Source organism: Rhinoderma darwinii, chromosome 1, assembly GCF_050947455.1.
Source record: "Rhinoderma darwinii isolate aRhiDar2 chromosome 1, aRhiDar2.hap1, whole genome shotgun sequence".
Classification (NCBI taxonomy): Eukaryota; Metazoa; Chordata; class Amphibia; order Anura; family Rhinodermatidae; genus Rhinoderma; species Rhinoderma darwinii.
In genome coordinates, this window is record NC_134687.1 from 308351076 (window position 1) to 308374341 (window position 23266).

The 23266-nt window shown below is 44.6% G+C and overlaps 1 protein-coding gene across 1 annotated transcript; it reads left to right on the plus strand.

The window, feature by feature from the left end:
• CILP2 (cartilage intermediate layer protein 2) lies at window positions 1-23266 on the plus strand. Its single transcript, XM_075855570.1, has 8 exons — window positions 1-73; window positions 157-426; window positions 1403-1588; window positions 1769-1918; window positions 13332-13604; window positions 17215-17323; window positions 20577-20734; window positions 20816-23266. Exons 1-8 carry the CDS (start codon window positions 1-3, stop codon window positions 23194-23196), a joined length of 3600 nt encoding a protein of 1199 aa, XP_075711685.1. The 3' UTR covers window positions 23197-23266.

Below are 23266 nucleotides of genomic sequence, written 5' to 3' on the forward strand. Positions count from 1 at the left end.
ATGGGTCAAGTTGGCAACCAGCACTACTTTGCTGACATGTATTATACATTAGTTCAAATAAAATACATTTATGGTATGTGCAAGTGTATGCAGCATTGTGTATGAACTTACTCTAATATCTATGAGTCCTATAATTTTGATATCTTCTTTTCTCAGGTGCCACAGAGTGGACATCTTGGTTTAATGTAGACCATCCAGAAGGCGATGGCGATTATGAAACAGTAGAGGCCATTCGCTTTTATTATCCACAACGTTTATGCCTTAGACCTATTGCTCTTGAAGCCAGAACCACAGAGTGGGCCAGACCAAAGGAAACAAATGAGATTGTTCATTCTAATCCAGGAAAAGGCTTCTGGTGTATTAACAAAGAGCAGCAGAAAGGCCAAAATTGTTCCAACTACCATGTTAGGTTTCAATGTCCACTTGGTAAGTAAGATATGATTATAACCAAGGCTCAGGTTTCTACTCACAACATTATTCTCATATTAAAAAAAAAAATGGAATATGTGTTTTTGGGGAGGTTAAGGATTAAATTAAATTTTAAAGGGTTTTTCTCAACATAGTAAGTGCTGGCATATAGCTAGCATATGCCATCACTTACTGAATGGTGGGGGTCTGACTATCACACTCCAAAAGAAGTAAATTAAAAAAACAAAAATTGAGGCTGCCTTGGACCACATTGAAGTTTCACTGTTGTAAGTAGTGCCAGCGATATAACTGAAGTCTGTAATGGACTACCCATTGGACTACTGTAATGGACTACTCCAATCTACCCATCTTCTAATGATTTTTTTCATGCAGGGTATTGTTCTATGCCACCAAAGTCATCTCTACTGGCTCCATGAACATGGCAATGAGTTCCAGGCATACGTATACAGTCATCAGATCTTTGCCCAATAGAACACCTTTGCAGACAAATCTGCAGCTCCTGCATATGAAAATGATCCTTAATCTTTAAAGGAATTGTCCCACCATGATAAACCCTTCCATATGCCCTATCAGGGCATATGGACGTCATCAAATGGGTCCCCCACTTGAGATCCCCTATATATATATGCCGGCATGGAGAGATGCTCTGGCATACACAGCGTATCATTGCATTACATGGACAGCCATACATTTGAATGGCCAGCATGTAATGCTAGATTTCCCTTGCAGCGGCTGCTCTTGCAGGCATCATGTTGAATCAATACCATTGAAAATCCTAGATGTATTTAGGGGACCCTATTCTGGTAAAAGGAAGGAGAGAGAATCCTTTCAGGATAACGTAGTGGTTAAGGGCAGGTCTACGAATATGGAATGCCATTAGACCTTTCCCAATATAAAAATCAATGTTCTAATTTGGACTCGCTCGATACAAATGAATAAAAAAAAATTTTTATATGACTTTTTACTATTTCAGATTCTCTCTTTTGGTCACGTTGGTCTCCTTGGAGTACTTGCTCTCAGACAGGATGTGGAGCAAAAGGCATCCAGATCAGACAACGCACTTGCATCAATGTACAGCCTTTAAAGTCACTGAGCCTAGAAAAATGCCGAGGGAAAACCACAGAGCGTAGAGTCTGCATCACTCAGCCATGCATCCGAGGTGATCCACAAGAGGGAATAGGGCTAACAGAACTTAATCTTAACTTTTTACCTAATGCCTGTAATAATTTTGTTTTCTATATTTAAGATAATTGCCATTCTGGATTACTAATAGGCGAAATGATTTTTATGTAACACTAATTCTAAATAATGATTATTTCATTGTTCACTATTTTTAAAGGAAAATGGTCTTCATGGAGCAATTGGACAACCTGTACAAAAACCTGTGGAGGAGGCAAGAGTGTCCGGCGTCGTATATGTTCCAGCAATGCGATGCCTTGTTCTGGACGTTCCTTCCAAATTCAGAAGTGTGGGAAATCTTCATGTAGAAGTAATCTAAATATACAAAATTATACCCTGCTTAACAATCATGAAACCCCACAATTCTAAAATACTAACCAGCCATTCAATCGACCATTCAATAGTCGATAGTTACAGATCTTAAAGGGGTGTTCCGAGATGTCCAGAAAATGTATTGAATAGAGCAAATGGCATAAAGTCTAAAAGAAATGTTATCATCTAATAGAGATCCCCCAAAAAGAGCAGGAAAATACTGCACGGTGCCATTTCTGGAGAAGTTCCATAGAAAAAGAAAAAAGAAAAAGCAACTCCAGAAACATCTCAGGGACTCTGTGGGAAAAGACTTTTAATTCATTATATATCATTAATGAATTTATTATAATTTATTTGATGAAAAACTATTTAGAAAAGGAGAAAATACTTTTCCAAACCTAGTAAAAACCTAATAAATAACAGAACACACCACCTGGCCAGGTTAAATAGATTTAACATGAATTCTTATCCCCTTAGAGTACATTTCCCCTATGCATGATTTAGAATTTCTTAGCAATTGGCCCCATTTGTCAAGAAGCGATTGGCTTAGTACACATTTGCTGCGATATAAAATAAGGTGCAAGAGTTCCCTTAATAGTTGGCCCTCAGGTAAATTTTCAGGGGTTATCTAGAGGGAAAAAGAGCAAGTTAAGCAATTTTAGCCAAAGTCCTCTTTTCCTAGGAAACCGCTTGGCTCAGTGCACACTTGCTGCGATATATACACATAACGTTTTTTTTATCAGCATAGTCTTCCCACAGGTAGAAATGGCAATATATACAAATCGAACAAGAAAATTATCATTATACTCATCTGTTCGTGAATTCTGCTTTTCAAAGTGCACATGTCATGGAAATTTGATAAGCGCCTTTGGTTGTTTCTATGTCTGGTCTTTTCAACATTCAGGAGCAAGACTTCTCACAAAGTGAGGGATATCCTTTCTGGTCTTGACCGGTCCCGGTCTAAGCCATCACCTCCATGCTCTCACATTCAATAGGGGATTTTTTTTGCCAGGATTAGTGCATTCCTCAGTCCGGTCTCCACACTCTTCAGAGACCGAAGTCCAAGCAATTCCTGTCCAGGAAGGTAAGTTCAAAAGAATGTGTTGTGCTATTTTTCATGTGGCGTCAGGCATCGCCTGGGTCTACACGGCAGGATGGATGTCACTACCTGTCATTAGCACTTTAATGATTCAGCTGATGTGTTTCATCCCTGTCAGAGATTTCCTCAGAGCTATTCAATCAATGGAAGTCAATACGGCATCTTTATAGTGCGGTGTTTAAAGGGAAAGTAACCCAAAATGTAAAATCTTCCGCAAACCTCAAATAGGTCATTATATATAGATTTTTTTTTTGTAAAGAGAAGATATATGGTTGAGATATAAATTGGATAAATTTCCTTCTCCACAATTAAATAGACATATCTTTATATTGACAGAAATATATACATATAATAAGTCCCAGAGTATATTCTTCTCTGCGAATTACATAAAATCTGTGCTGTATATTCTTCTCTGTAATTTACAGACCATCTGCGGTGTCCCACTCCGAAAAAGAAACAAAACCAAATAATAAATGAATAGAAATAAATCTAAAAATAAACATATGCATAAAAATAATTAAACAAAATAAAATATGATAATAAACAATAAAAAAGAAAAAATAATTATAATGAGCCTACCGTGAATGTCTGCCTTCGGGAGGTAGGGAATCAGTCCAATGCCACTTGGGCATAAGTACCGGGTCCCCACCAACCCGAAGTGGAGTTCACAGCACAGCCCAAAGCCAAAAAATATATTATGCATCAATTAAATATTGTTGTCCTTTTTTGAGGAAGTGGAAGTTCGTCCCAGAGTGGTGGGGAGCCAGTCCATTGCCAGGCCATTTTTGTTGAGAGGGACACCGCAGATGGTTTGTAAATTACAGAGAAGAATATACACCACAGATTTTATGTAATTTGCAGAGAAGAATATACTCTGGAACTTATTATATGTATATATTTCTGTCTTTATAAAGATATATCTATTTAATTGTGAAGAAGGAAATTTATCCGATTGATATCTCAACTGTATATCTTCTTTTTTTTTTTTTTTTTAAATATAAAAAAAAATAAATATATATATATAATGACCTATTTGCTGAAGATTTTCAATTTTGGGTTACTTTCCCTTTAAGCACGGCACTATAAAGATGCCGTATTGACTTGCATTGATTGAATAGCTGTGAGGAAATACCTAACAGGGATGAAACGCGTCAGCTGAAATCATTAAAGTGCTAACGACAGGTAGTGACATCCATCCTGCCGTGTAGACCCAGGCGATGCCTAACGCCATATGAGAAATAGCACAAGATGTTCTTTTGAACTAACCTTCCTGGTCACGCATTGCTTGGACTTTGGTCTCGGAAGAGTGTGGAGACCGGACTGAGGAATACACTAATCCTGGCGAAAAAATTCCCCTATTGAATGTGAGAGCAAGGAGGTGATGGATTAGACCGGACCCGGTCAAGACCAGAAAGGATATACCTCACTTTGTGAGAAGTCTTGCTCCTGAATGTTGAAATGACCAGACATAGAAACAACCAAAGGCGCTTATCAAATTTCTATGACATGTGCATGTGTCGATTTCATATATTGCCATTTCTACGTATGGTAAGACTATGCTGATAAAAAACGTTCTTTGTATATATTGCAGCAAGTGTGCACTGAGCCAAGCGGTTTCCTAGGAAAAGAGGGCTTTGGCTAAAATTGTTTAACTTGCTCATTTTCTCGCTACATAGCCCCTGAAAATTTATCTGAGGGGCCAACTATTAAGGGAACTCTTGCACCTTACTTCATAGCAAATGTGTACTAAGCCAAGCGTTTCTTGAAAAATGAGGACTTTGGTCGATATTACTTCATCTGCTGTTTTCTTTCCCTCTATGTAACCCCTTAAAACCTAATAGAGGGGCCAATTGCTAAGAAATGTACTTTAAGGGGATAAGAATTCATGTTAAATCCATTAAACCTGGCCAGGTGGTGTGTTCTGTTATTTATTTGGTTTTTACTAGGTTTGGAAAAGTATATTCTCTTTTTCTAAATAGTTTTTCATAAAAAAAATATAATACATGTGATATATAATTAATTAAAACTCTTTTCCTACAGAGTGCCTGAGATGTTTCTGGAGTTCCTTTTTCTTTTTTCTTTTTCTATAAAATAATAAGTTCCTGAAGCTCTATGTTTACCTTGCTGCAGTGATGACGTGCCTGTTTACCCACATGAACGCTGCAACCAATGGGCACGTCATCACTAGAGCAAAGTAAACAAAGAGCGGAGGGGACCACCAAAGCTGCAGCGGGTTTAACATGTGAGTTTAGGATCTTTTGCTATTTTATGCCATTTCCTCCATGACTCAAATAAGTCGAGTCGCTTCTCCCCTTATGTAAATCTACCCTCTCAAAGCAGACACTGAAACAGAGTTGGATTTTAATGGCCACAGCAGCCGTTTATTATTTAAATAACAATAACTTTAAATACCATAATTTTTTGAATCCCCAAAAAAGGGGATACATCATAACAACAAATAACCCACTGCGACCCTATCAGGGTCATAACATTATAAACCAACCAGAATGACAGGGGCAAGCCCTTGAAGCCACCGATACTTAATTTTGGCCATCTGCCCACAAATACCTTACCCCCAGCCGTAACCCGGCCCAGGAGCACCAAATTACCTTTTTGCAGATGACCACCATATATATATAAATATATATAACCCAGCTTTCAAAAGGGGTAACACCCTAAGAAGCCGACAAATTGGGGGTGCATCCCGTGATGCATTCCCCCCCACCACTTTTTACGACCTACTTCAAGGACTCCCCCCCGCAGCTGCAATGACAAAATTTAACCTCCCCCAAAGACAAATGTCAATAAGCAATTAAACTTTGACGAGAAGAACCACCATCCGCAGCAACCTTTTGCCGCGGTCAACCGATCCACATCAGGGCGGGCGGGCGGGAACATGTTCCTGCTTCTGTGTCCTGGCGAAGAGAGGGAGAGCACAAACAGGAAACAGGTACATCCCCTTCAATCCCCACCCCTTCTCACTCAAGCCCTCCTGCTGTCCCCCCCCTCTTCCTCTCATAGGCCAGCCAACTCTGTGTCCCTCCCATCTATTTTAGTCATGGAGGCCTTCCCTTATTCCTTTCTTCTTCTTTCAGTACGGCCTCTTCTTGACTCAAATAAGTCGAGTCGCTTCTCCCCTTATGTAAATCTACCCTCTCAAAGCAGACACTGAAACAGAGTTGGATTTTAATGGCCACAGCAGCCGTTTATTATTTAAATAACAATAACTTTAAATACCATAATTTTTTGAATCCCCAAAAAAGGGGATACATCATAACAACAAATAACCCACTGCGACCCTATCAGGGTCATAACATTATAAACCAACCAGAATGACAGGGGCAAGTCCTTGAAGCCACCGATACTTAATTTTGGCCATCTGCCCACAAATACCTTACCCCCAGCCGTAACCCGGCCCAGGAGCACCAAATTACCTTTTTGCAGATGACCACCATATATATATAAATATATATAACCCAGCTTTCAAAAGGGGTAACACCCTAAGAAGCCGACAAATTGGGGGTGCATCCCGTGATGCATTCCCCCCCACCACTTTTTACGACCTACTTCAAGGACTCCCCCCCGCCAAAGCGAAACAGGCCTTGACCACCTCACGCCTGCGAGCTCCTCCACACTCCCACCGCTCGCTCAATTCCATCGGTCAAAGCCAGACTCCACATATCCATCCCCACCTCATTGAGGTGCACACCGTCCTCTCTCCAGTACCTGCCTGTCCCAGCCTCCAGATCCCAGTGGCGCACCGCAACCCCACCATTACGCGTCACGAAGCTCGATATGGCCCTATTAGCCTTAATGCGAGCCTTGTTAATTTTTCCCACAGAACGGGCCATCCGCCAGTTCTTCCTAGGGACCATCTCAGACCACACCGTCACCAATTTAGGATAAGTTGCCCATAAGCAGAGCAAATCATGCTTGACGTCCCGTACCAACTCCCGGAAAGGGCGTATACCCAAATCGTTGCCTCCCACATGCAACACCAGTACCTCCGGCGCCCTGTCAAGCAGTACAAAATTGTGAAACTCGGGCAATACCCTGTTCCATGTCATTCCCCGTATACCCATCCACCTCACAACCGCCGCGTCCCGCGGAATCCTGAGCTGTCGACCGTCCGGCCGTACATCCGCGCGAAGGGCACCCCAGTACACAAAAGTATGTCCCATAATCCACACCATGCATGAGTCACGGCCTGCAAAACAAATGAAGAACATACACGCACCACCTCTTGCTGCCGCGTACCATCAATACTCAGGCGGAAACGCACGCACCCGGAACATGCTATACATCCATATATCACAACATGTTCAAGCGCACATAAGAACGGAAACGCGCCGACTCCCAACGCCCTATCCGCTGCACGCCTGCATCATCTAAACCCCATCTCACCGCCTCCGTCGCTGCCCCTATACGGAAAGAATGAGACGAGTATTGCTCTGCCTGCACCCCGCTAGCCACCAGACACTTTCTGAAAACCGAAATAAACTGATACCGCGACAGAAACGAGCCATCCTCGTGCCGCAGCAACGGCCCGTCTGAGAGATCTAAACCCGCCAAGTACTCCTTGACACACAACACTGGACAAACCGGATTCTTTGGGACCGCCAGCAAAACCACTCGACGTCCTGCCCCTCCTTGGTCCGTTTTGGACCTTCGCAACACTATCTCCACCCTGTCTTCATACAAATCGACATTATCCTGCAACAAGCCCCCCGCTTTTACCGAACTGGGGGAAACCAATTCCCCTACCCGAAAAGCTCCAAAAAAGGCTAACGCAAAAGCCAACCGGAAAAGCTTGCTCTCATACTCTGAACGACACACCTGCCGCACCACCACCTCCAGGGAACACAACAATTGAAATGACACGGGACGCCTCTTATCCCTCACCACTACACCCCGTCTCAGCCCCTTCAATGCCTGGCCCACCAAGAACCGCTTCGTGATATCTGCCAACCCCCGTAACTTACAACCGAAAGCAATGGCCGCCACGAAGCGATTAACCTTAGCGACCGTGCAACCCCGGGCGAACGCATCCCCCAACCAAAACAGCAAGGCCACCATCCTATCATCATCCGAGCACACATCACCCAAAGATCTCACCCACTCCTCCCATTGCCTCCATCCAGCCGCATACGACGACCACGTCGCACTGGCCAGTGAACGTTTAATCAATGCACCTGCCGCCTGGATACCAGCTCCCACAGATGACTGGGACAGTCCACCCCTGTTAACTCCGCGTCCGGGACCAGCTGCCGGAAACGATCCCACTGCGAGCGAGAAAGCGCGTCAGCAATACAATTCTCTACCCCGGGAACATGCACCGCCACCACCCATGCATTTAAACTCAAACAGGAAAGCACCAACTGACGCAACAAGCGAACCACTGGAGGGGACGACGCCGAAGTATTATTTATAGCCATCACCACCCCCAAATTGTCGCAATGAAAACGCACTTTTTTGTCCCGGAACCTGTCTCCCCAAATGGTGACCGCCACCACGATGGGAAACAGTTCGAGTAGGGCCAAGTTACGCGTCAGTCCCGCCTCCACCCATGCAACCGGCCATTTTCCCGCGCACCATTGACCTTTAAAGAACGCCCCGAACCCCACCGCCCCAGACGCGTCAGTGAACAATTCCAAATCGAAGCTATCTAACGCCCGGGACATCCAAAGAGAGCGCCCATTATACTGTGCCAGAAAATGGAGCCAGACCTGTAAATCTTCCCTGTGCTCTGCAGCCAGACGAATGAAATGATGGGGTTCCCGAACCCCCGCCGTCGCCGCTGCCAACCGCCGACAAAAAACCCTGCCCATCGGCATGATGCGGCAAGCAAAATTCAACTTCCCCAATAAGGACTGCAATTCACGTAGCGTAATTTTCCTAATCCGACACGCTCGCTCCACTACCAACCGCAAATCCCCCAACTTATCCTCCGGCAATCTGCACTCCATTGCTACGGAGTCGATAGTAATTCCCAAAAAACAAATGGTCGTCACCGGACCCTCAGTTTTTTCCACAGCCAAGGGTACACCGAACTCCCTTGACACCCAATTGACCGTCTCCAACAAATTTGCGCAAACCCCCGAACACGACGGGCCAACGCACAAGAAATCGTCGAGATAGTGAATAACTGATTCCACCCCCGCGACCTCCCTGACTACCCATTCCAAAAAAGAACTAAACACCTCAAAGTACGCGCACGACAACGAACAACCCATGGGAAGGCATCGATCAATGTAATAATCCCCTTCCCAATAACATCCCAACAACCTCTGGCTGTCCGGATGAACCGGCAACAAACGAAACGCCGCTTGAATATCAGTTTTTGCCATCAGAGCCCCTCTTCCGTAACCACGTACCAACGCTACCGCCGCATCAAACGACGTGTAGACCACAGAACAGAGATCCTGGTCAATGCCATCGTTAACCGACGCCCCCTTCGGGAAGGACAAATGCTGAATAAGCCGGAATTTGTTACCTTCTCGTTTTGGAACCACCCCTAACGGTGACACCACCAAACCTGGAACTGGGATCGTGCTAAAAGGGCCCGCCATTCTGCCCAGATCAATCTCCTTCCGGATTTTTTCCGAGACTACCCCCGCATGCTGATATGCCGACTTAAGGTTGCGCTGCGTGAAAGGGACCTCATGCAAAGGGGGCGGAATAACGAAACCGTAACCAAAACCTAAACTAATCAACCGCGCCCCCTCCTTATTGGGGTACCTACTTAGAAAGGGGGCCATCTTTATGAGTTTCACCGGAGTCTCCCCCATAACCAGACGCACCGCTGGCTCCCCCTTGTCGTTTACCCTTCTTAAAACATTTAGGCGCTCCATGTGACTGCCCGCTGCAATGTGAACACGCATGCTTGAATTTACACGTCGCTCCAAATTTGCACTGCCCCTCATTGAACTGCCAACACGTCCCAAATTTTGAACCTGAGGCCTGACTACCCCCGCCGGAAGTTCCTGCTGCATTCCCGCTCCCGGGAAAGGACTGCCCCTGCTTATAAAGTGCCGTCACTTTCAACCATAAGGCTATGTCCTTATGGTCCCACCGTATATTCGGCCGCACCGCTTTCCTCTGCCGAAACTGCTCATCGTAACGAAGCCAGGCCTGGCCCCCATAAACCCGATGCGCCTCCCCCACCGCATCCAAATAACAAAACAAGCCGGAACAATTATCTGGCGCCTTTTCCCCAATAACACTCGCCAAAATTGCAAAAGCCTGCATCCAATTGACGAACGTTTTTGGAATCAACCTGTACCGTCTCTTTTCTTCCTCATCCTTTTTTGTTTCATCCCGCTTCACCTTATCTAAATTAAACTTCTCCAGCGGAAGCAAGGAAAAAATCTCCACATACTCGTCTTTCCAAATCCTTTCCTTTACCTCCTGCTTTAAATGCGCCCCTAACGGGCCCTCATAACAAACATAAACCTCCCCGCGCGCACGATCATCAAGACGCACCCTATCAACCTCCTTTGGCGAGTCTGTTTGAACCGCCGCCGCCACTGCCACCGCTGCCCCGGCATTCAACCCCCCACCGTTTTGACGAACCGGAGCGCTTCCAACACTGCCCCCCCACACCGCGGCCGGCGCCACACCTGACGGTTCTTGGGAAGGGGAACCACCTAGCCGCCCCACCAACACTTTTAAACATCCCACTAACTCCGCCAAACTATCCCCCGCACCCGCCTGTAGCGACGAGACCCCCGACTCCGCCGCGACGCCCACCGCCGCGACACCCTCTACACCGATACCCGACATCAATAAAGCTGGAAATGGTAACGTAGGTGTCAACTCACCAGGCTGCCCAGGGGCTGTGAACCCGTCAGCCGGACCCCCATGTCCACGTGGAGAGGCCCGCCGCTCACCGTCCTCCAATGCTCCGGACTCCCTCTGGCGCTGTCCGCATTGGCAATGTGTGCACGGGGAATTCCGATTTTCGTCTGAGAAAAGGGGGGGTGACATCGCATCATCCAATTGGCCGAGCTCCAGTTCATGCCTCATCCGTCCCGCTGAACCAGCTCCAAGCTGTTCCGTCCCTGGCACTCCAACCACCGACCTCATCCTGCGACCTCTGGTCGTTTCCACCTCGACGACACCATGAGCCGACCCTCTGGCTGGCACATCACCATGCAGGGTCGCCGTTGCCCTTCCGCCACGTGCTGAAGAAGGAGAGGATGTGACCGGAAGTGAAGGCCGCGTCCTCCTCGCCGCTGCCGCCGGGCGCTGCCGCGTTTTGGGATTCCTCCCAGGACCAGACGAAAGAGCAGCGGCAGGCCGCCCTGGGGTCTGGCCTGCAGGGTCCACTGATGGGCTCCTCTTGCGCCGCCGCGCCCGCGGGATGTCTTCAGGACTCAGCCTTGCGGGCGGACGCGAGCGCCTCGTGCTGCGCGTCACGCCGGGAGTGCCAGCCCTGGCCTGAGTCATGGGGGAAACGGGCTCTCCTCTTCTCCTGCCCGACCCCCTGGTACGCCGGTCCTGTACCTCGGCCTGCTCCAGCAGCCCCGCGACCACCGGCATGACAGAGCGCTCCCCGCTTGCTCCAGCCGACTCTGCTCGCTCCTGGACCGGAGCGCCCGATTGTCCCTGCAGCAGCGTCGCTACTCGTGCTCCGAGCCATCCAGGACCCTGAGAGGCTGCCGCGGCCCGCAACAGCTCCATAGCCTCCTCATCAGACGCAGCAGGGGTAACAAACATGTTCCTGCTTCTGTGTCCTGGCGAAGAGAGGGAGAGCACAAACAGGAAACAGGTACATCCCCTTCAATCCCCACCCCTTCTCACTCAAGCCCTCCTGCTGTCCCCCCCCCTCTTCCTCTCATAGGCCAGCCAACTCTGTGTCCCTCCCATCTATTTTAGTCATGGAGGCCTTCCCTTATTCCTTTCTTCTTCTTTCAGTACGGCCTCTTCTTTCAGTCCATTTTCTGTGGATCTTGAAAAAAAGCTAATTGAATCAACTCTAATCAAGCTAAAAAAAAAATCATTTCATCCTGCTGAATTGTTATTCAGACAATAAGAATAAAGCATACTTGCTAACTTTTGGAAATGGCCTTCAGGGAGATTCAGGTATGATTTTTTTAATGTACATTTGCAGACCACACCTCTTTTTGCAAGCCACACTCCTTTACAAGGGACTACTATCTTATTATACAGACCCCCAGATTAGACTACTATGCCCTTATATAGATCCCAGAACATACCATTTCCTTATACATACCCCAGACCAGACTACTATGCCCTATACAGACCCCAGAACCAAGGTCAGTACATAAATACAGCACCAGAACAAAGCACATAACATAAATATGGTACACCACCAAAACCAAACTCATAACAAGGGGCGTAACTAGAAAAGACTGGGCCACATAGCAAACTTTTGACTGGGCCCCCCTCCCCTGGGTGCCTCAAACAGCCCCCCTTGTAAATAGTGCCCCCTGTAGATAGCACCATACAACCCCCCTGTAGATAGCACCATAGTGCCCCCACAGACCCCTTGTAAATAGTGCCATACAGCTCCCCTGTAGATAGCGCCCCACCTCCCCCTTGTAGATAGTGCTATACAGCCCCCCCGTAGATAGTGAAATACAGCCGCCCTGTAGACAGCACCGCCACCTCCCCCTTGTAGATAGTGCTGAACAGCCCCCTGTAGATAACACCATACAGCCCCCTATAGATATTGCAATACAGCTTCCCTGTAGGTAGCGCCCACCACCTTCCCCTTGTAGATAGTGCTATTCAGCCCCCCTGTAGATAGTGCCCCCACCAGCCCCTTGTAGATAGGGCCATTATTATCTGCTTCCTTGATGGTTTAGAGCAGAGAAGAAGTTAATGTCTGCATCCCTGGTGGTCTAGAGCAGAGAAGGGGTTACTGCTAGTATCCTCATCGTCCAAGACAAAGAAAGGGTCGCTATTTTATACCTGGTGTCCAGTAGTTAACTCACCTCTCCTCATAAAGGGGAAAGCTCAGGGAGTCTGCGCGGGAACAAACCTTACTTGAACTTTTAAGCCGTAAATGATTTAAAAATTTTATGTGCATAACGGCTGAGTCATCTAGAAACCAAGAACCATCTAAGGTTTATTGTTGCCTTTTAGAGGGTTTGTTCTTTCCCAGAAACAGTACCCGTCTTGTCCACGGGCAGTGTCTGATATTGCAGCTCCGACCGATTTTTCCTAAATGGAGATGAACTGCAAAACCAGGCACAACTTAAGATCTGCAGACCTAGTTTCCCGGACATCGAATTTAATTACTGTTTGCTATGTAAAAATTACTTTTTGCTTCTTTCTGAAAACACAGAATCATCATGTCATGAATGCATTTGTGCCAATCACACTTTGGTGGGCAAAGTTCAAACAACACATGGGTTTGTCCAGAGCTATGCCAAAGTCTATATGAATGGCAAGATCCAGGGTACAACCGATCAGCACGGAATGTTCAGCTTAAAAGGTGTTTGCAAAGATGTATACAGAAATATCACGGTGACAATGGATGGATTCTCTACTGGAAATTTGCAGAGTTGGAAGAATGAGCCCAACATTGCTTATTTTGAGGCTGTTTTAAAGAGATTAGGTAGGTTAAATATGAATTATAAATATGAAAAGGAACATTCATTTTTTGTACGTTTTATTTTTCATTAATGCAATATTAATATATTATATAACATGGTTATTGTTTTATGTTTTTAGCAAACTCGGCTCAAAAAGTGCACAATAGTATCTTTAGTCATAGGTAATATTTGCCTGCAGTCAAAAATTTAAACTTGACTGTTTTTAAATCCTTTTTTTGCACTAACTACGTATATAACTTTCTCTTCCAAGCTCAGCTAATTGTGCACCAAAGTTTTTACTTCAGGTTCCGGGACAGGAAGTAACTGTTTGACAGCTACCATTGGCAGTCATATTACCTCATGTCAGGCTGTTTCCTTAGTCACCCAGAGAATCCTCCTCCTTGTCTTTCTCAAGTCTCCCTAGCAGTCATTCAGAGAGACACCTTTCCCAATCATCTTGCTTTGCAGATATGCTTGATTTAATCAATCAATCAATCAATCAATCAATCAATCAATCAATCAATCAATCAATCAATCAATCAATCAATCAATCAATCAATCAATCAATCAGTATAGAGAGTGCACCATGATCTGGCATGAGTGACTAAATGTCTATTTTTTGCATTAGAGAAGTCTCAGACAGAGATCTCTTTGTTGTTATACAGTATGAACAATTATTGTTTACTTCCAGTGGATAATATTCTGGCTATGGTCATGTGATGGACACAAAGGTGCTGGGATAGTTAGAAGACACAGCTCTGATACACATACTGTGACTGTAAAGAGCCATGCACCTGTGTGTCCATCACATGACCGTGGACAGAATTTTAACCACTGGTAGTAAACAATGAATCTTCCTACTGAATAACAACAAGCAGAGATTTTGAAAACCATGAGAAAAGAGTACAGAAAGTATATTGGAAAATTCTATAACTTTTTATTACACAAAAAATAACTTTAATTTCTGAAACTGGACTACCCCTTTAAGCTGGCAATACACAAGAGAGTTTAAATAGTTGAAAAGGCAGATTTAGACCATTTACTGCCGACTATCGGTACCTTTTCGTGACAGATATAAGTGAGACAGATGTTGACAGAAGACTGATACCGTGAATAAAAAATTTTGTTCAGAAAATGGGCGTGTGAAACCACTAATATATGGTTAGAGTTAGACATAAATTATAAACAGTTTTTGTTCAAATTTGTGATCAGTTCTGGTGCTCAGACTCCCACTGATCGCTAGACCAAAGTGTTTGCAGCATCCTCCTTAGCACCATGATCTTTCAGCTCTCATGGATTTTGTCAGCGCTCCACATAGAGCGGAGTATAGGACAGAGACAGTATGTTGCCTCTACTCAGGTCTCCAAGTAGTGCTATGTTTTTTAAAGATGACACTGGCTCTTTAAAGAAGCAGGTCCTTTTTTGTATATATGGTGACATGAAGTGTAATGTTGTGTAACAACTTACCTGGTGATGTACTGTATTTCATGAGACGCCACTCTTTTCCGGGCAGCTGCTGGTTCACGTGATCTTCAATCTGACTCTAAAACCTAGAAACCGGAAGTCAGTGCTTCAATGCAATGAGAGCCTCGATGGGAGCCTAGGGGACCCTGTTCTAGAGATAGGTGCGGGTCCCAGGGGTGGGACCCGCATCCATCTGACATTTATGACATATCCTGTGGATAGCCTCAGAAAAAGCATTGTTGAACAGCAGCACACGTCTCCCAAATTTCAATCAATATGTTCTTTTGTTGATCAAACATCCAGTAAAAAATGTCAAAGTTTCGACCCGTGACAAGGGAAAGTCCCTCCACTTGACACGGGTCGAAACTTTGCCATTTTTTACTGGATGTTTGATCAATAAAAAAACATATTGATTGAAACTTGGGAGACGTGTGCTGCTGTTCAACCACGCTTTTTCTGAGGATTACATTACGTCAGACTGGGTTTGTCTGATTTTACAGCGTGACACCGCTCCTGATATCGGGATTTGTGCTGCTTCAAATATTTTATTTTTTGCATTATATCCTGTGGATATGTCATAAATTGCCTCTGATTGGAAAACCCCTTTTAAGCTATTAATTTTATTACTGGTCAGAGCTTTTATCTCTTTACAAAATCATTCAACAGAACTTTGAAACTATAGAACATTACGGAATTATAAGGCTATGTTCACACAGGGTGGACACGCTGCATAAAAGCACACAGCGTATCCCACCTGGGCGCCACAGGGAATTCTGGACGAAAAACCGCACCAAACTGCGCTGCGGAAATCTTAACATTAAAAAAAAATGTTTTCTACTTCCGTAGCCATGGCGACGCTTCCCTCTGTCGCCCTGCAGGCCGACCTACTCGGATGACGTTTCAACCCATGTGCCCACTGCAGCTTGTGATTGGCTGCAGAGGTCACATGGGATGAAACGTCATCCCAGGAAGCCGGCCTGGATGAAGAAGCACAGAATTCTGGGTAAGTATAAGATATTTTTTTTCTGAGTTCCGATTTTTTTGCGCCGGAATCGCAGCTTTCCACCGCAAAAAAACGCAACATCTGCTATTTTGTCGCGGGTTTTAGCTCCCCATTGTATTCAACGGGAAAACCCGCAACAAAAAAGCAGCGATTACGCAAATACAATTGACATGCTGCGGATTAAAAGAACACGCACCACAGGTCAATTTCTGAGCGGTTTTTCCTATAATTTACGCAGCATGTGGATGAGATTTGTTCAAGTCTCATCCACTTTCCTGCTACTGCATTATGCTGCGGATTTTCCACAACGAAATCCAGAGTTATTCGTTCTTCTTTTATTTACAACCCTGTTTCAAACATACAAAAAATTTAAGTTTAAATGTACTTATTTTTGCTCAATTTAAAAATGTCATTAAAATCTCCAATTAAAACTACACTAAAACTAGAAATAAATGAGAATAAAAATAACAACAGAAAGCAAATACTTACCTATTTGTTATGCTCCAAGGACTCTTGAAATCTTTTGCAGCTTTGTATTTCAAATGTTGGAAAGGGGTCTTGTCTAACTAAAAGTAGAAAGTTTCGTTTTGCTTTGTGCTAAAAACACCACAGTCACATTTTACTATCTCCCATCCAGAGAAAAAGAAGCCTTAGGCCGAATTCAGACGAGCATATATCTAGTCCGTGTGACAGCTGTAAACAAAATTGCCGACACATGTATTTCAATGGGGCCGTTCACACGGCCCTTGTTTAACCGGACTGTGTGAAGGGCCTGTGGAAAAATAGGACATGTCCTATTATCGTCCGTTTTCACTGATCCCTCAATAGACTCAAGTCATTTTTCAAGTCCTTTACACTCGTTCGTGTGAATCTGGCCTTAGTCCTGTTCATTTAATCTAGATCTAGCATAGTCTATGCTAAGAAGGGAAAGGGAAGGAAGGAGAGATAAAATTGATACCTCCAGGAAAAAGAAGGAGAATATATAAGTTTTGTGTAGCAGTTCACAAGACCAGAGTCTTGTTCTGTTATTGATTTATAGTTCTCTAATATTCTGTTACTTTACTTTTTTATGCACATATTTGTGGGCAAAAGGGAAACATAGAAATAAAGGGTATTTATATCCAGGCCAGGTCTATAATTATGCTTTTTTGTTTATACCTTTTCAGAAAAACCATACATGGTACAACATCCATTCTCCAAAATTCGTAGAGAAGGACATAAGGTGACATTGTGCTGTGAAGCTACTGGAAATCCAGTTCCATCTAAGTATTACTGGTGAGTTGTGCGAGGAATTGCACAATTAAGATGTTATAATGACTATTAGGGCACGTTCAGACGTGGCGTAATTTTTCCGCTGCAAATGTTGGTGCAGATTTGGGGCAATTACGCAACGAATCTGCACCAACATTTGCATATTTGACAGGCAATTCAGACGTTGCAGAAAACACAGCGGACTTGCCACAGATTTCAGTTTTTGCATTGCATGCAGTGAAATTCCGCTTCTTCTCCGCAACAGACAGTGCATGCTGCGGACTGAAAATTCCGCACTGCAGCCTATGGTCCGCAGCGGGGTTTTCCGCAACGTCTGCACGAAGATAACTAAAAAGGTGTGGAAACCAATGGACAAATTGTATGCTAAGGATTTCTACTGTGGACTGTCCGCAGCGGAATTCCACAGCAATTCCACCACGTCGGAATGTGCCCTAAGGGTATGCTCAGACAGAGTGGATACGCTGCATAAAAGTATGCAGCGTATCCACCCTGGAGCCGCAGGAAATTCCGGACGAAAAACCTTACCAAATTTTGGTGCAGTTTTTCTGGCAGAATATCCGCTGCCGAAAACAGAGCTTAAAAAAATAAATAAAAAAAAAAGCCTATAATTATCTCCGTAGTCATGGCGACGCGTCCCTCTGTTAACTGTGTAGCATCTCATGTGACCACTGCAGCCTGTGTTTTGCTGCAGCAGTCACATGGAAAGAAACGTCATCCCGGGATGCCAGCCTGGACGGAGAAGCATAGAGATCTGGGTAAGTATAAGCTTTTTTTATTGCAGCTTTTCTGCCGCAAAATTCGCAACATCTGCTATTTGTTGGAGGTTTTACTGCCCCATTAAATTCAATGGGCAAAACCCGCAACAGAAAAGCAACAATTACAAAGCAAAACTTCACATGCTGCGGATTAAAAAAATGCACCGCAGGTAAATTTTTGTTTTTTCAGCGTTTTTTTGTTACTCAGCGTATCGATGAGATTTGCTCAAATTTCATCCACTCTGCTGCTACTGTATAAGGCTGGGTTCACACGAGCATGTTACGTCCGTAATGTACGAAACGTATTTCGGCCGGAAGACACGGACCGAACACAGTGCAGGGAGCCGGGCTCCTAGCATCATACTTATGTACGATGCTAGGAGTCCCTGCCTCGCTGCAGGACAACTGTCCCGTACTGTAATCATGTTTTCAGTACGGGACAGTTGTCCTGCAGCGAGGCAGGGACTCCTAGCATCGTACATAAGTATGATGCTAGGAGCCCGGCTCCCTGCACTGTGTTCGGTCCGGTACTTGCGGACGAAATACGTCCGTCAATTACGGACGTAACTAGTGTGTGTGCACATACCCTTAGGCAGCAGATTTTCTGCAATTAAATCCATTTTGGAAAATCTGCAGTGTTTACGCTACGTATGGACACAACCCTAAGGCCTCATGCACACGAACGTGTTTTTGAATCCGCAATGCATCTGCAAAAATGCAGATGAATTGCGGACCCATTCTTTTATATGGGAGCATGCACACGACCGTGGTTTCCTTGGTCCATGCATTGGCCGGGAGCCCGGACCGCAAATCCGTCGAATGACTTGTCCTATTTTTTTGCGGTCCGGGCTCATTGAAAGCAATATCTGCACGGTCCGTGAATTGCTGACAGCCCACAAATGACACTTCATGGCTGTCCTAGTGTCATCCGAGGGCCGTCCGCAATTCACAGACCGTGCACACATTGATTTCAATGAGCCCGGACCGCAAATCCGGACTGTATAATGACTTGTCCTATTAATTTGCGGTCCTGGCTCCCGGCCAAACCATGGTCGTGTGCATGGGCACATAGAAATTAATGGATCCACAACTCATCCGCATTTTTGTGGATGAATTGCAGACGCAAAAACACGTTCTTGTGCATAAGGCCTAACTGTTAATAAAACTAAGGCCTCATTTACACAAACGTGATATACATCCGTGCGACTCGCGTGCTTTTCACGCGGGTCGCACGGACCTATACAAGTCTATGGGGGCATGCAGACAGTCCGTGAGTTTTGCTCAGCGTGAGTGCGCTGAAAAAAACTCACGACATGTTCTAAATTTCTGCGTTTTTCGCGCATCACGCACCCATTGAAGTCAATGGGTGCGTGAAAACCATGAAGGTCGCACGGAAGCACTTCCGTGCGAACTGCGTGATTCGCGCAAGAGCTCTCAAACTCTGAATGGAAACAGAAAAGCACCACGTGCTTTTCTGTTTACAAACATCCAAACGGAGTGTCTTAGAGATGAGCGAACCGAACCGAACTTCACCGGGTTCGGCCGAACTCGTTTTGACCGAACCCGGCAAAAAATTTTGCGGTACGCGACGTCAGGAGACAGTCACTGTCCAGGGTGCTGAAAGAGTTAAACTGGTTCAGCACCCTGGACAGTGACTTCCGATCACAATATACATGAACGTGTAAAAAAAAAAAAGAAGTTCTGACTTACCGATAACTCCCGGCTTCTTCCTCCAGTCTGACCTCCCGGGATGACAATTCAGTCCAAGTGACAGCTGCAGCCAATCACAGGCCAAGCACAGGCTGCAGCCAATCACAGGCTGCAGCGGTCACATGGACTGCCGCGTCATCCAGGGAGGTGGGACCGAATGTCAAGAGAGGGACGCGTCACCAAGGCAACGGCCGGGAGACCGGACTGGAGGAAGCAGGAAGTTCTTGGTAAGTATGAACGTCTTTTTTTATTCACAGGTTGCTGTATATTGTGATCGGAATTCACTGTCGAGGGTGCTGAAAGAGTTACTGCCGATCAGTTAACTCTTTCAGCACCCTGGACAGTGACTGACGTCGACTAGCCTCATCTCTATGATGGCGGCTGCGCGAAAATCACGCAGCCGCGCATCATACACTGATGACACACGGAGCTGTCAAGTGCCTTTTGCGCACGCAAAACGCTGCGTTTTATTGCGTGAGCAAAATGCACACGCTCGTGTAAATGAGGCCTAATGCTGAGTTTGTCTTTTTTATTTGGATAAATCTGAAATGTGCAATATGAGCCATGCATGCTTTCCTGCATAATAAGTTTGTAACTCCTGCTCAGAAGCTTCTTCGTTTGGTTAAGCCGTTTTACATATTTTAGACAAACCAGGGCACAAATTGCTGCAGGTAAATAAGACCAACAATCTATCCAAAGGACTGGTGTCTGTTCATACTGCTTGATACAGTCTTCGGTGTCTGATCGTACTAAATATCTGCCATATTTGACTTAATCCATTTCTTTTACAGGTATCACAACGGTACACTATTGGACAAAAACAAAATCAAATATGAAAAAAGCTTGATTTTGCAAAATATTCAAATAGTGCAAGCTGGTATATACTACTGCAAAGCCAGTAATGGGCTGGGGGTCATTAAATCTTCTATAGCCCATCTAACAGTCATAGGTAATAAACCAATGAATACCTTTGAATCTTTGTTTTTCTTTTGTCACGTTTTATTCTAAATGTGATGTCTTTTTACTTAAGGTAAAGGTGAATCCCATTGTGACAAGTCCCCCCATGAACATTTAATCAAGCTACCAACCGAATGTATTCAAACTAAAACTGGCTCTCATTTCTACAATGTCGGCAAGTGTCCAAATTCACAGTGTGCTGGTCATCTAAGCTCCGACCATCAGTGTAAAGATAAAGTAGATTACTGCTGTGGAGTAAAGCGAATGAAACTGCAAGAAGTTAAGTGTCCAGGGTATACTCTACCAATTATGGTTATTGTAGAATGTGGATGTGCGCAGTGCACACAGCATAAGATTTTGGCCCGTGGACGGGTGACTGCATATGACAGTAGTGCACCACTTCAGTTTGGTCAAATCTTAATGAATGGAGAAAACATGGGCTTTACAGGTTACAAAGGAGAGTTCACATTGGAAGTGCCAGTTGGAACAAAAAGGTTGGTGGTTACATTTGTGGACCCTCAAGAGAAATTTGTGGACTCAATAAAAATCATTCCATTTGATCCTAAAGGAAATAACATTTACCAGGATATAAAAATAATGAGAAAGAAAGACTCAGTTAATCTTAACCCTTCAGCGACAAACATAATTCCCCTTGGAGAAGTGGCTGGTGAAGATCCAATTGGAGAGTTAGTAATACCACCAAACTCTTTTACAAGAATGACTGGAGAATCTTACAGTGGTACAGTCAAGGCCAGTTTAACTTTTTTGGACCCTAGAAACATCAGCACTGCATCCGCTGCTTCAAGTGATCTTAATTTTGTCAACAGAAATGGAGATATCTCTCCACTCAGGACCTATGGAATGTTTGCCGTGGACTTCAGGGAAAAAAGTACTAATTCAGTGCTCCAAACTGGAAAAGTGGAGGTGCGGCTGGATACAGAACAAATAAAAATGTCCCAACATCTAAAGGAAATGAAACTCTGGTCTTTAAACCCACTGACTGGACTATGGGAAGAAGAAAGTACTTTTCGCATGGAAGGAGAGGGTAAGAGGAGAAAGAGAGAGGAAAGGTCATTTCTAATAGGACAGTTAGAAATAAGAGAGAGAAGACTTTTTAACTTGGATGTGCCAGAGTTTAGGAGATGTTTTGTTAAAGTACGCGCCTACATGAACGAGAAGTTTTTACCTAATGAACAGATAGAAGGAATTGTGGTGACTCTTATAAATCTAGAGCCTCTGCCAGGATTCTCATCAAACCCTAGAGCTTGGGGTAGATTTGACAGTGTAATAACAGGAAGGAATGGAGCATGTCTTCCTGCTTTTTGTGATGCTCAGAAGCCAGATGCCTACTCTGCATATGTCACTGCAACAATGGGTGGTGAGGAGCTGGAAGCTGTTCCGTCTTCCCCTAAATTAAACCCCAATGTAATTGGAGTGTCCCAACCTTATTTATCAAAACTTAACTATCAACGAACTGATCATGAAAACTCTGCTGGTAAAAAAACTGCTTTCAAATTTAATATTGCCAAGCCAAACCCAAATAATTTTGAAGAGACGAGTGGCCCAATATATGCTTACAGAAACTTGCGATCATGTGAAGAAGCCCCAGTCTTAGACAATCATTTTAGGTTTTACAGAGTAGAAGAAGACAAGTATGAGTACAATGTTGTCCCTTTTGTTGAAACAGACTTGAGCTCATGGATTAGTGGCTATCTATCTTGGTGGCCAAATCCACAAGAGTTCCGGGCCTGTTATTTAAAGGTTCAGATACAGGGTCAACAGGAGTATATGGTCCGGTCGCGAAATATTGGAGGAATGCATGCAAAGACTATAGGTCAGCTTTATGGCTTGAGGGACATCCGGAGTGTTAGGGATATGTCAATGGAAGGCAGTTCAGCAGCATGTCTAGAATTTAAGTGTAGTGGAAAGCTTTATGACCAGGATTTACTGGATCGCACTTTAGTAGCAGTGACTCCTCAAGGAAGTTGCCATGTTATTGAGGTAAACCGACTTTTGGTAGACTATCTCAAACGTCACCCACCACTTGCTTTAGGGAATGATACTGGGACATTTAATATGTTGGCTCCAGTTGATCCCCTTGGACATAATTATGGTATTTACACAGTCACTGACCAGAATCCAAGGCTAGCCAAAGAAATTGCTATTGGTAGATGTTTTGATGGTACTTCTGATGGGTTTTCTAGAGCGATGAGATCCCAAGTAGGCACTGCATTAACATTTCGTTGCCATGAGAAATCAGTGACAAGAGAAAGCTTCTTCCAACGTTTACTTAATAACCCCAGTGAAACTCTACGTGAGATACGGAGTGGCATGCAGGAGAATGAGCAAAGAGAGACACCTTTACGCATTATACCTTATCCAGCATCTAGTTCTTTATCTTCTAGCAATAGTAGGCAACCTTCTGCCAACCAGAGAAGACCTCGTCTGACATAGAAATAAAGACGAATATAATTTATTGAGGATGAATGTTTGATGTATTGACAACAAATTGTGTACTTGTTCC

Bases quoted from the DNA above. Each gene is read 5' to 3' on its own strand.
- CILP2 (XM_075855570.1), top strand. From the start codon at position 1: ATGGGTCAAGTTGGCAACCAGCACTACTTTGCTGACATGTATTATACA. The intron at 13,605-17,214 runs GTAGGTTAAATA...ATACCTTTTCAG, and splicing joins GGCTGTTTTAAAGAGATTAG to AAAAACCATACATGGTACAA. The intron at 17,324-20,576 runs GTGAGTTGTGCG...TTTCTTTTACAG, and splicing joins GTTCCATCTAAGTATTACTG to GTATCACAACGGTACACTAT.